Source organism: Pagrus major, chromosome 9 (assembly GCF_040436345.1).
Source record: "Pagrus major chromosome 9, Pma_NU_1.0".
Taxonomy (NCBI): Eukaryota; Metazoa; Chordata; class Actinopteri; order Spariformes; family Sparidae; genus Pagrus; species Pagrus major.
In genome coordinates this window covers 26,628,917-26,641,124 of record NC_133223.1, presented here as the reverse complement: position 1 = coordinate 26,641,124, position 12,208 = coordinate 26,628,917, and the positions used below count along the sequence as shown (strand labels likewise).

At 41.0% G+C, this 12,208-nt stretch overlaps 1 protein-coding gene across 2 annotated transcripts in view; it reads left to right on the top strand.

Moving 5' to 3' along the window:
• The window catches only part of ptpn4a (protein tyrosine phosphatase non-receptor type 4a), a 76,367-nt gene that overhangs the window by 62,019 nt on the left and 2,140 nt on the right, over nucleotides 1–12,208 (top strand). For both annotated transcript variants that reach the window (XM_073473244.1, XM_073473243.1), the window contains exons 16-25: nucleotides 1,780–1,939; nucleotides 2,627–2,710; nucleotides 3,001–3,057; nucleotides 3,212–3,368; nucleotides 5,754–5,920; nucleotides 6,716–6,806; nucleotides 7,001–7,062; nucleotides 8,554–8,700; nucleotides 9,807–9,935; nucleotides 11,395–11,543. In XM_073473244.1, coding sequence (XP_073329345.1) covers nucleotides 1,780–1,939; nucleotides 2,627–2,710; nucleotides 3,001–3,057; nucleotides 3,212–3,368; nucleotides 5,754–5,920; nucleotides 6,716–6,806; nucleotides 7,001–7,062; nucleotides 8,554–8,700; nucleotides 9,807–9,935; nucleotides 11,395–11,543 — 1,203 coding nt within the window. The remainder of the gene's footprint in view (nucleotides 1–1,779; nucleotides 1,940–2,626; nucleotides 2,711–3,000; nucleotides 3,058–3,211; nucleotides 3,369–5,753; nucleotides 5,921–6,715; nucleotides 6,807–7,000; nucleotides 7,063–8,553; nucleotides 8,701–9,806; nucleotides 9,936–11,394; nucleotides 11,544–12,208) is intronic.

The window sequence follows — 12,208 nt, the reverse complement described above, 5'->3', positions numbered from 1 at the left end:
AGACACACAGTCGAAGTTATGAACAGCTGTTATAATAACTAACAGTCGACACTAATTGCTTTGGGTTTGAAATAATCATTTAAACTTTATTTTTCACAGTTGGATTAAGTAAAAATTTAGTTGTGATGATAAAATCTTTGAGAGTGAAGAAAGTGTTGGTTTAGCTTTATCTTGAAAGTGCTTGAATTGAACTCTGTTACAATCAAAGCGTAGACAGAAAACTAAAAAGTAAGGCTTAGTTATGGCCAGCGATTATTAAGACCTTGGGCTATCATTACAATTGCATTCTAAAACTTAAGGTATTGTTTGAAAGCGCCTCCTGAAACCTGAGGGGTTTTCTGAAAAACCGGACAGAATTGTCAACGCTCACTAAAACCTTTATTTCTCAGCCTCTGGAGCAGATACAAACTTGAAATAAAAACCATTTAAGAGCTTAAGACTTTGGCTTTAATTGGAAATATTTGCTCTAATGCTCATTAATGTATCACAATCCATTTCTTCAGTCACGTGTCTCGAAAGTGACATCATCTTCCAAAACACACAAACGTTGCATCCGGTCTTAATGGGTTAATTGATTATTTTAAAGATTGGAAGAAAATAACTATTTCATATCTCCAACTATTATGATAATTGATTATTTTCAAGCATAAATTTCGAACATTTGCTAGTTCCAGCTCCTTTAATGTAAAGCCTTGCTGCTTTTCTTTGTCATTTATGCTTTAGGTTTTTTTGTCTGTTGACTGGACAAAAGAAGCAACTTGAAGATCCCTTTGGGCTCTGTGAAATGTTATGCCATGTTAAGGACTAAATGATTAATCATGAAATTAATCTGTTGCAGCCCTAGTCTGGAGTAGACAAGTTTTTAATCTCCTCATCTGAGGTCCTTGGCTGAGTTGTCGTGATGTGTGGAGACACTTCATATTCATTCAGTCTCCTGCGTCGTGTTGAGGAAACGCAGTGATGTAGGAGGATGTTCAGTCTTGGCTCATGCCTGCTGTGCACTGCCCTCTTTCTGAAAGCCTGACCTGGTTTTGACCCATAATAAATGTTAGCTTCAGCGTGTGTATTTAAGACACAAAGTGGCACCAGTAGCATCAGCCAAAACAAAGTCAATGCTCTTTGACTGGTGCTCTCGCCCCTGAGGAGTGCCTGCACACAACCTCTCTCTCACACACACACACTCGCAGATAGAGGCAGAGAGTGAAATGGCTCGCTTTTACCCCCCAGAGAGCGAGCCATGATGCCGCTGAAAGCCTTACCTGACTGACCGTGTTGTTTCATCATACGCACTGGCTGCCTTTTATTGTCTGGATGATGGAGGAGGGGTGTTTTCTTTCCTCTCGCAGCCCTTTTATTGAGGTTAATGCATTGTGACTAACACAGTGCTATTAAGCCGCTCTGTCTCTTGCAATCTCTTTCTCTCTCACTTCCCTTTATCTGGTTTTCCTCCATTCGTCTCGTTTTCCTCGCAAACCCCACCTCTTTAACAAACAGGACAATCTTCAGCTGGATCCTTACATGTGTCTTTTTGCTTTGTGCCTTAGGTTTTCCTGTAAAGATGCAGTGTTTTGTTCTTTACTGGAGAGACATGATCAAAAGGGATTTATCGCCGCTTTGCCCAATCATATTGCCCAAAACTAAACACTTCTCCCAACCATTTTTCTTCATTTCTGTCTTAAAAAGGGCTTTTTTGGCATGGAAAACAATAGTACTACTGTTTTTGTCCCCTTGTCTCTGTACCTGACTTTTCTTCTCCCTCTCTTTCTTTGCCTCTGTCAGGTCTCCAGAGGGGATCGACAGCCAACCTCCAGCTCTGCCCCCCAAGCAGCTGAGCAGAAAGACCTTGAGCCAGATCATCCAGGCCCACTCCCAGCAGAGCCTCCTGGACAACCACCTCAACGAGATGTACGATGTTCCCGTCAACGCTGACAAGACCACGGTCAGTATGCCGACACGAGAAGCCCAGTCACATGAAGCATTTTAATAAGATATTCGCCACGGTGGTCCTCTTCAATATCATTGAAAAATATGAGGAGATACAATGCTTAAGTAATAAAAACGTAACATCTTCAGTCTGCAATAAGCATTTCTTGTAGAGCGTTACCACATTTTTCAGCTCTAAGGAACTTCAAACTTACTTTTAGCATGTTGGTCTAGCAGACATCAACCCCCCCATAGACGGCTATTTTCAGCAAACAAAACGACTCCCACTAATTGTTACCTGCCCAGGATCAAACAGCAGACAGATAAAGTTAGTGCAGGGCTGCTGAACAATGGAGTGCTAAATGGAGGGTCGATATTGGCCCTAAATTTGTAGGTTGCAAGTCAGTGCTTTTGTTGCTCTGTCTGCTGAATTGCTTTACTGTCCGTTGTTTGTTTTATGTTTTGATTTTTTTCTTTTGACCCCTAATGGCCAAATAAAACCAAACATTGATGCTTTAAATCTTGATCTTAAACTGAGGATGAGGTGTTCGGATTCCAGTCAAGTGAAGATTTAGACTTGCATTCTCTTTCTGTTCACCTGTTTCGTCCACCAAACAGTATTGTCTAGTGATAGACCTGCGGCCAATATTCCTGTGTTTTGAAGAAAGCCGTATGTGACTCTGATGTACTTTTGCTGTTGCAGCTAAATGGAGTCGTCCCTCATGATAATCTGGTCCTGATCAAGATGAGACCCGACGAACACGGACGTTTCGGCTTCAACGTCAAGGTGAGTGCTGATACTAGCTGGGACACAATAAGAAATATTGTTTTCAAGTTCCTTGGCACATCTCTTCATGCTGAAATGTCAACTCTTCCCTAAGATTAAAGGGAAAGTGAGTGCCATCCACAACTTAAGTTAAGATGATAGTAGAGTTCATCAGTTGTCTGTCAAATCCAAGTTGTTGGTTTTGAGTAATTGTAGAGTATCCGGCAGTATGCTTCTCTTAACTCAGGCAGCTTGTTGAGGCGTACATACAGGTGGCTGTCATCTTAAATTGTGTGTCTGTGTGTTTCCAGGGTGGAGCTGACCAGAAGATGCCCATCATTGTGTCTCGAGTGGCTCCGGGAACATCAGTAAGTCAACAACCTGCATATATAGTCACTACATGATGAATACTGAATTTTCTTTCATAGAAAAACAGATGCAGCTTCATAAATAGCCACTTTTTTAGCATTTTTATGTATTAAATTTCAGAACTCAGACTCATTAGTCTCTTTATCTCTTCAGGCCGACCTGTGCGTGCCCCGCCTCAACGAGGGCGACCAGGTGGTCTTAATTAATGGACGGGACATCTCAGACCACACCCACGATCAGGTGGTCATGTTCATCAAGGCCAGCTGTGAGAGCCACTCTGGAGAGCTCATCCTATTGGTCAGACCAAATGGTGAGTTGTTCCCAGTGGTTGGTATCTACTGTTATAATATTCACCTCTGTTCACTTCCATTCTGTGTGAGTGAAGGAGCAAATAAAACATTTGAGTGGCGAAAGCAAATTTGCATCTTGGCTTCGCATGAAGTTCAACTTTGGTAAACTCTGACCAGCAAAGTCGCAACCAAACAAACCAGCAAACTGAGTTGTGTGTGCCTCACATCCTGCTCTGCCCACATTCAGCACCACTAGGCGATGGTCATTCGCCTGCATTTGCGTATGTGTGACTGTATCCCATCTCTGATAAATAAGAAGGAGGGTTAAAAAAAACAGTGGAAAAACATACAGTGTGATTCACATGACACTGCAGAGCTGAATCACAGTGACCTGACTTCTTCTAAAAATGACGCACTGAGGGTTTCTGTTTATTTACGTCTTTTGTTGTTGGCGTGTATTTGATTTCAAGATTTTTCAGTTGTTTTGTCCACCTTTGTGTATTTCAACCTTGACCAAGAGATTACTACAACTGTTTCTTAAAACACTATTATCTGAGTTGATGAAGAAGAAATTCTTTCTAACTTTTTATTTAGTTACTAGTGAACTTGTGATTTTGTTACGCTAAGGATGTCCTCGTTCCATACTAACATGCTAGTTAGAACGCTAAAACAGTATGGGGAACTTTTTTGTATGTCCAGAACCTAAGTTTGAGTGTGCATACTATTTTCCAGCGAATTATTATAATTATAGTATGCAAGCCTGGCATAAATATCCCACAATGCAGTGCAGTAGTGACCACAACATAAACAGCATAAGAGACAATGACGTAATGTCAATAATGCTTCACTTTAAGTGTAAGTAAGCTTTCAGTTTGATAGGCATAAAACATGTATTTTTAACTTTTATTTATTCAGGTAAGTCCCATTGAGATATTAATAACAAATATCATAAGAATTACATATAATTACATATAAGATGTTAAAAACACTCACAACTGAAATCAATCATGAAGCTACAAAGTTCACTACAATTTATTCCAAATTTAAGGTGCAAAGAATCTAAAAACATTTTATTAATTAGTTCAGTGTTGGCAAGGATTACCACACTTACAGTACTCCAACCGGCAAGGAAACTCTCAGGAAGTGACACGATACACGCTAAGCAGTGTCCAAAAAGATACATATTACTGTTTGTTTAGTAGTGTGGATCAAAAATTCATAACATAAAGAGTCATGGTCGACCTCGTTTGCAGTTCTTGGTGTCCTGTCAACAGTTTTATAGACGTCTCTTTTATAATGGCGGTCTATGGGGAAAACGTTTTTGGGCCGCAGGGGGATTTTTGGCTACAATACCCCGAGTGGCCACCGGGCCAAAGCTGAGCTGTTTCAGACGCATCAGTAGTGTAAATCAGTTGCTAGGAATCATCTCTAGCACAGTCCAATCAAAAACAATCAACAGTCGATATATTGATATACATCGATATATTAAACTTATCTTAGAATCCTAACTGTATTTTATATAGCCTTTTTCTTGTTTGTTTGGATTTCAGTCACATCTACTTACAATTAATTAAGGTTATTGTTGAGTTTCGGATCAGATGTCAACCATATCCAAACGCCACATTTCATAGTCCTCCTCTGTTTGCTTGGTTGTCATGGCGATAGCTCTGTTGTCATCTGAAGCATATGAAGTTTGTCATACCTCAGGTGATACCAAGCGAGTTTTTCACTCGGTTTGCCCAACTCATTACAGTTTCATCTCGCAGTTGCTGGGTGTAAATATTTAGTAATAATCTAATCTCTATGTGAGAAATACTTTGTGTGGTGCAACCTGTTTTGATTTAGTGCTGCATGAATCTTCACTTTGTTAACACTGGAGTGATAACAAGGAAAAGTGTAACATACAGACAGCTGGTGCCGCCCACTCCTGAGAATTAACAGCTTCACATCTGGTCACCAGTTTCACTCCTTCTTCTTCTTCTGGACTGCACAGTCTTACTTGTGTAATTTTAATGGACATCTACTGAAGAATGGAACGTGTACAACAGGCTTTCAGCTATATGTATTCATTATGTAGAAAGATGTCAAAGCTTTTCCTTTAATCAGCATCAGCAAAGTGGGAGGGGAGCTTTTAAAGATGATGAAACATGGAAATTCTTGGTATTCTAACTGGGTCAGAGAGGGATTTATGCACTATATCCTCTCTTACATCAGACCAGATATAAGATTGCATCAATGTATTGAATGCCTGTCAGCTCACATTATTTTATATTGCTGTATTAAATGTAAGCATATACATGGATGAACTGTATAGTCCCCTGATCCAGCACATTGTTCTTCCAGATAAATCACCTTCTGCTGTGTGTTTCATAAACTGTGACGTATTTCCTCCCTGTCCCGTCCAGCCATCTACGACGTCGTGGAGGAGAAGGCGGATTCAGAGCCAGATTTTCAGTACATCCCTGAGAAGTCCCCTCAGGACCCTGCCCAGCTAGACCAGCATGCTTTGAGGGACTCCATGGTCACACTGAAGGAAGGCCTGAGCAGTGGAGCCATACTGGCACAATTTGATGTGAGGAGAAAGAGAAATAAACACACACAAACAGACACTCACACAAACTTGTGGGAATGTAGGTTTTGTTTTTTTTTTTTTTTACCAGGATTATTCCCATTGAGAAAGATTCTCCTGTACAAGTTTCACATAAATCAAACAACAACTTAAAACAAACATAAATATCTTCAGAAACGAGCGACTGACTTAAAAAGAATCAGAGGTTTGACTGAGTCTTTCCTCCTACGCATTCTTATAACTTCCTGTCCTTTATCATAACGACTTAACGGTTTCCTGTTTGAAGATGTGTGTTGTGCTTTTACTGAGGATTGTTAGATGCAAACACACGGACACATAAATGCTCACAGAGTCACTGCATGAAAGCGCTCATGCACACAACGGTACTTAATTGTTTCAAGTGTTTGTTAAGTATTTTCAATGCATCTGATACACTTTCACGGGGCCTCAGACTCGAGAGTGCACTATGTAGTTTTGGGGAGGATTTTCAATTTAATCCTTATTTTCCAAGTGGAGGAGTAATCAGGTCTGGTCTGGGACCTCGGTTGGTATCATTGTTCATCCCAGATTATTTGGTAATGTGAGAGGTCTTTAACATCCCGAACATGAGTTTCTAGTCATATTCTTACATTTTCATGCGTAAACATTAGAGTAAAACAGGTGTGTATTTTGAGTTTTGGTGGGGTGAGATCGAAAAGAGACACTTGCCAGTCTATCTGTTTAACAAGAAATACATGCAATTAAGTATAAAGTAAAATAAAGTTAAAAATCTATTCATTTGTGTTCGTTTTCTTGCAGCAACTGTACAGGAAGAGGCCGGGGATGACCATGCTGTGTGCCAAATTACCTCAGAACGTTTCCAAAAATCGCTACAGAGACATCTCTCCTTGTACGTGACTGCACACTCCTCTCTATTTCTGTTGGCTCCTGTGTTTAAATACATACCGACATTAACCTTTTGTACCTTCCATCACACTCTCTCTCTTCACTACGTTTTCTTTTCTTTCTTTCTTCCTTTGTCAATGATTCTCGGTCTTTTTCTCCATGTGTAATCTCTTCCCTCCCTTTTTGTTGTCTCCACAGACGATGCCACTCGGGTCATTCTGAAAAGCACAGATGACTACATCAATGCAAATTACATCAATGTGAGTTCGCTCCTCCTTATTTTCTCTCTTTCATCTCTCCGTCAATATCTCTGCGTTTTGCTCGATTGAGGCGTGCTGGGTGGTCTGCTTTTCTAACCATCAAAACACATGTTGAAACACTACTGTGGCCACACTGTTGAATGAATTAGCCACATGAGCTTCACGAGCGAACAACCCCCCCCGAGTTAATGTTCTGCATGCGTTTGAGTCCAACTAACAGCAGATCGTGTATGAGCCCGTTGGAGTGAACATTTCTTTTTTTATTAATTAAAGCCCACAGACAGCTGTAACGTGACTGCCTTCGTCTATCAGTTTTAGCCTCTATTGAACATAACAGAGGGAGTAGCACGCTGAAACAATGACATGAAGGAAGAATGGTGTTGTAGTTGAGTGATTGTTAATGATCATTGTGAGCGTGAAGGACACTCGCCCCCTCTTCTCACTCATCTAATCAGCCCTTTACAGCCACTTTTACATTTTCTGATTAATGTGATGATTTGTTAGATGCTGCCTATTGTCAATCTGACATTTCCCAGGCATTGCTAAAAATGACATGACCTTCAATTTAATTTAATTTGTATTTGCTCTATTTGCTGAAATCTAGAGAGACTAATGTTCGCGTGGTGTTAACAGTTTTCTGAGGTGTGTCTTCCTCTTTCGTTTCACACAGTGAGGCAGAAAGTGTCCATGAAAACACATTTATTCCAAGAATCCTTCTTGACAACATAAAGTTTGCTGTTATTGTTTTTGTTTTGTCAACAAGAAATTATAATTAAATGGGAAATTTACAGCAGTGCTATTGGGAAGTTTGAACAAGACGTACAATTAAAGCTGCAAGCCCCAGCCCATTCCTCTTTCATAAAACCACTCCAAGGTCCCAGTCCAGACTGCTAGCTGCATGTCTAACTGGGCTAACTACAGTTAGCACTTACTTTGGTGATATGCTGCTCTATTTGTTTGGAGTATGATATTGAGAGATGGCCAGTTCTTATATATTGCTTCTTTTCAGAAAATAAGCTCAAGTTTATGATACTTACACATTTTGTTTGGCAAGATCATTTTCACAATTTATTTCACCAGTTTTATGGTTTCTGAAGCGTAAATGCAACCGCCAGAAGTAAAAATGTGAAAATCTCTTAGGCTCCGGTTAACCACAGGCCTTCTGTCAGGTATCTTACCAAAAGCCCATTGAGTGCAGAAATTCTGAGTCATCGCAGGGTTTCAGGACTCTGTTATTGAAGCTCTTGCTGCTGTAACTTTGGCATTATCTGATGGCATTCACTTCCAACTTCAATGTTACGATGTTACTATGTTTGACCTTGTACAGTAAGTGACTCAGTGTTTCAGAAAAACATCTAGCTCTCTGCACTGCTGAAAACACACAAAACACATCCTTCCTCTTGACACTAACAAGGACGAGAAGCTATTAGGTGAGACCACTGCAACACGATTTCTCTGAATCTCATTCTCTGTGTCTCTTTCTCTCTGTAGATGGAGATTCCAGCCTCCAGTCTGATAAACCGCTACATTGCGTGCCAGGGCCCGCTGCCCAACACCTGCCCTGACTTCTGGCAGATGACATGGGAGCAGGGCTCATCTATGGTGGTCATGCTGACTACGCAGGTCGAGAGAGGGCGGGTACGTAGAAGAATTCCACTGAGGGTCTGCAGCACGTTAAAAAGAAAAATGTTTTTCTTTGTCCACGAATCCAAAAGAAACGTTATTGTACACATAGATTTGTTGGATTCTCTCAAACTGACTGAGTCCGTTTAGTGCCAAAATAATGGCTGTGTATTCGGACCTGTGTCCACATGAATTTCTTTTTCTGAGCACCAGCATCATTGTTCAATTGCTCCAACTGAGGAGACAGTGTGTACTATAGCATGCGGCCATCTAGGGTAAAAGTGCTGCGCCCAGCGTCCTTTTTCTGAACGCTCTAATTTTTTTGTGCGGCTGCTCCAAGTGCTTCGTCACTGTTACTCTTCTTCAGGCAACCAATCATATATTAGATCAGGGTTACGTTTGTTGGGTCTGTACCAAGCAAACGTGTTTTCCTACACCTGGAGAACAAGATTTGCCGGCCAGAGTATCTCTGTAGTACTACTGTGACTGTTTTGTCACATATTTGACCTTAATCGAAACAAATTCAGCTCCTGCGATTTGGATATTCCATGAGGCCATATTGTGATTTTGATAAGATAAGATCGACTGTGCGTCCTCACTGTGTATCATGTAATGCACGTCTAGGCGGGATACTTCTTTACTTAAATCTACTGTGAAAATATTTAATTGTTTACCAAGACTGAGCTTCTGCAGCTTCTGTTGTTTTGTTAATTTGAGCATTATTCATTAAAAACACAAAGTGAGTAAAAGTCGTGTTGCTGTAAGTGTGAAAACAATCCGACTTACTCATCAAACCAGGTGTGAATTCAAAAACAGAAACGCTTAGTTTGCTCATTCTTCTTGAAATTAGTAAGAAGTGTTGTTTAGTTGTGTTGATCATTTATCACCTGGAGGTTCTTATGGATCCAGATGGACTGAATATGTAGTGTGTGCATTATATTTGTGTATTTAACATAAGAACAAAGAACAGATGGCTAACTTGAGAGTTGCAGCAGAGCTTGACCTCTGACCCCTGAACTGAGAATAACAGTTGTGACCTGTTAGGTAAATTAGACGTTCACTTGTAAACAGAATGCTTTGTGTGTGTGTGTGTGTGTGTGTGTGTGTGTGTGTGTTTGTAGGTGAAGTGTCACCAGTACTGGCCCAATCCAGACAGCAGCGCCACCTACGGAGACTTCACAGTAACGTGCCACAACGAAGAGGGCAACTCTGCCTTCCTGGTCCGGGAGATGACTCTAACTCACACACAGGTAAACACACTAACACACAGAAAGGGACACACAGAAGGGACGGGAAGGTGAAGAGGAGAAAGAAAAGTGATAACCGGAGCAGGTTAGCGAGGTCCAATCACAGAGCAGGGACCAGCGTCTCGGGAAAGGACGAGCCGCCGATGGGCCCCGAGGAGGTGTGTTGCTATGGTGACCAGTGTGGGCTGTTCTTTTTCTGGATCCCGCTTTGCTGCATGCGGGCCACGTATTGGGATCTGGTTGCCATGACAACCCCCAACCACCCCAGTCAGTCACATTGCTGAAATAGAGAGAACAGAGGAACCAAACAGAGAGAAGTGGGACGAAGGCTTTTTATTTGTTTTTGTGTCTTGAGTTTCCTCTCTAGCATAAAGGTCATCTACCACGCTGGCACTGAGGACTAAATCTAATTGAAAATGAACTTTTAATGGAGGATCAAGTGTTCCCGCTGCTTCCTCCCGCTTTCCCGCTGTCTGTGTCTTCCTGATTACTTCTCTGTGTGTTGCCCATGTATCATGGGCTGTAGGAGGAGGCAATTAGCATTCTCCTCTGCCTGTGATTGTTGCTATGGAGATAGATGTGTTACCATGGCAATGGCAGCGAGGCAATATTAAAGAGGAACACGAGGGCTCTGAGTCGCGCTTGAAGCAGTGGTCAGTAGCTATCCGCTGTAGGCTCTGTTTTTGTTTGAGTCGTCACCGTCGTGTCCCTGCTGGGTTTAAATATCACTGACTCTTGATTTGTGATTTCTGAGCAACACATTACCTTGTTACAGTATCGTGTTTGACAGTTGTTTTCTTTCTCTTTAGTGTAAATAAAAGGCAAAGTGTGACATTTCTTTGATTTCTAATTTAACTGCAGAAAAATCTGAAAAATTTGAATTTTGCCAAACATAATAAGTAGGACAATAACAAGAAAGATAAAAAGCAAGTCCTGCATGTCCAGAAGCATAAACAGAAAATATAAAATTGACAATCATATATGAAAAAATAGCATAAAAACAATAAAACTATTAACAGTATGTAAAATACTGTTATTTAAATGAAAAGCTGTAAAGTTTTGTCCAGGAATATGCAGAAAATATTCTCATCATTATCTTGTGTTCATAAAATAGGAAAGAACAATGTGAAAGTGGTCCAGTGCAGTGGAAAAAATAAAGCCACTGTTTGTTATTCACACTGCCCGTTTCATAACATGTTTAAAGGCCATAATTACACAAACAGGGCACAGTGCAGTCTCCCCCTGAGGACAAACAGCTCAGTGAAACATGCTATGAGGTCGCCCACATGAAATATAAGAACCAGCTTTGAACCGGCTCTGAGTAAGAGTGATATCTGAGAATAATTAATTACTCAGGAAGCTCTCAAAAGCCTCAAATAATAAAGAAGCCTCCCTGAAAGGCATGAAAATGTAATATGAAGTCATGTCTCTTCTTCCTTTCTCTTCTCCTGTGTGTGTTCAGAGTGAGCAGCAGAGAGAGCTCACCCAGATTCAGTACCTGGCCTGGCCGGACCACGGCGTTCCTGATGACTCCACTGATTTCCTGGACTTTGTGGCTCTGGTACGGACCAAACGGGCCGGACAGGACCAGCCGATGGTGGTCCACTGCAGGTATTCAGCTGTTCTCTTTGTGAATTATTTGAAGTGGCGATCTGACTGATACTGAAGCCTTCTGCTTTTCAGATTAATCATTCAGACTTCAGTATTTAGGTCCTCTTACGTATGTTTCTAAACTCCACATAACCTCACTGACCAGCAGATCAAGGCTAAGCTAACAAACCACTAGAGTGATGTAACCAAATAGATGGCGATGCTGATTGGACACATTTTTTTACTTCCTTGGGTGATGTATTGTAAACAATGCAACATGAGTGATAGCCAACGACATGGAGGATGAGGAGCTAGTGCAACTATCTTTGATGCAATAATATGTTTTATTGATGCAAATTCAAAAGGCTGTTTCAAGTAACGAGACAAGATGACTGGTTGCTCTATTTAGCACAATGTAGGAAGAAATTGTGTCGGGTGTTTCTGGTAAACAGGAGAAAACGGTAATTGCAAAGGCAATCCAGGCACTCCAAAAAAGAAAATATCAAAAACCGAGAAAGGAGATCTTAAAAAGCAATTTCAGGTCTAGCCAGTCACAGACCTGGTTCATGGGGGCTGAGGAGGCCTTCTTGATTTTGAGTGGTGTAAGAAAACTTCTTAAAAAATATACAGTAGTCCCTCGTCTCATCATTTTGATTTATTCTGTGAAGTGTGACAGCCTGAACACA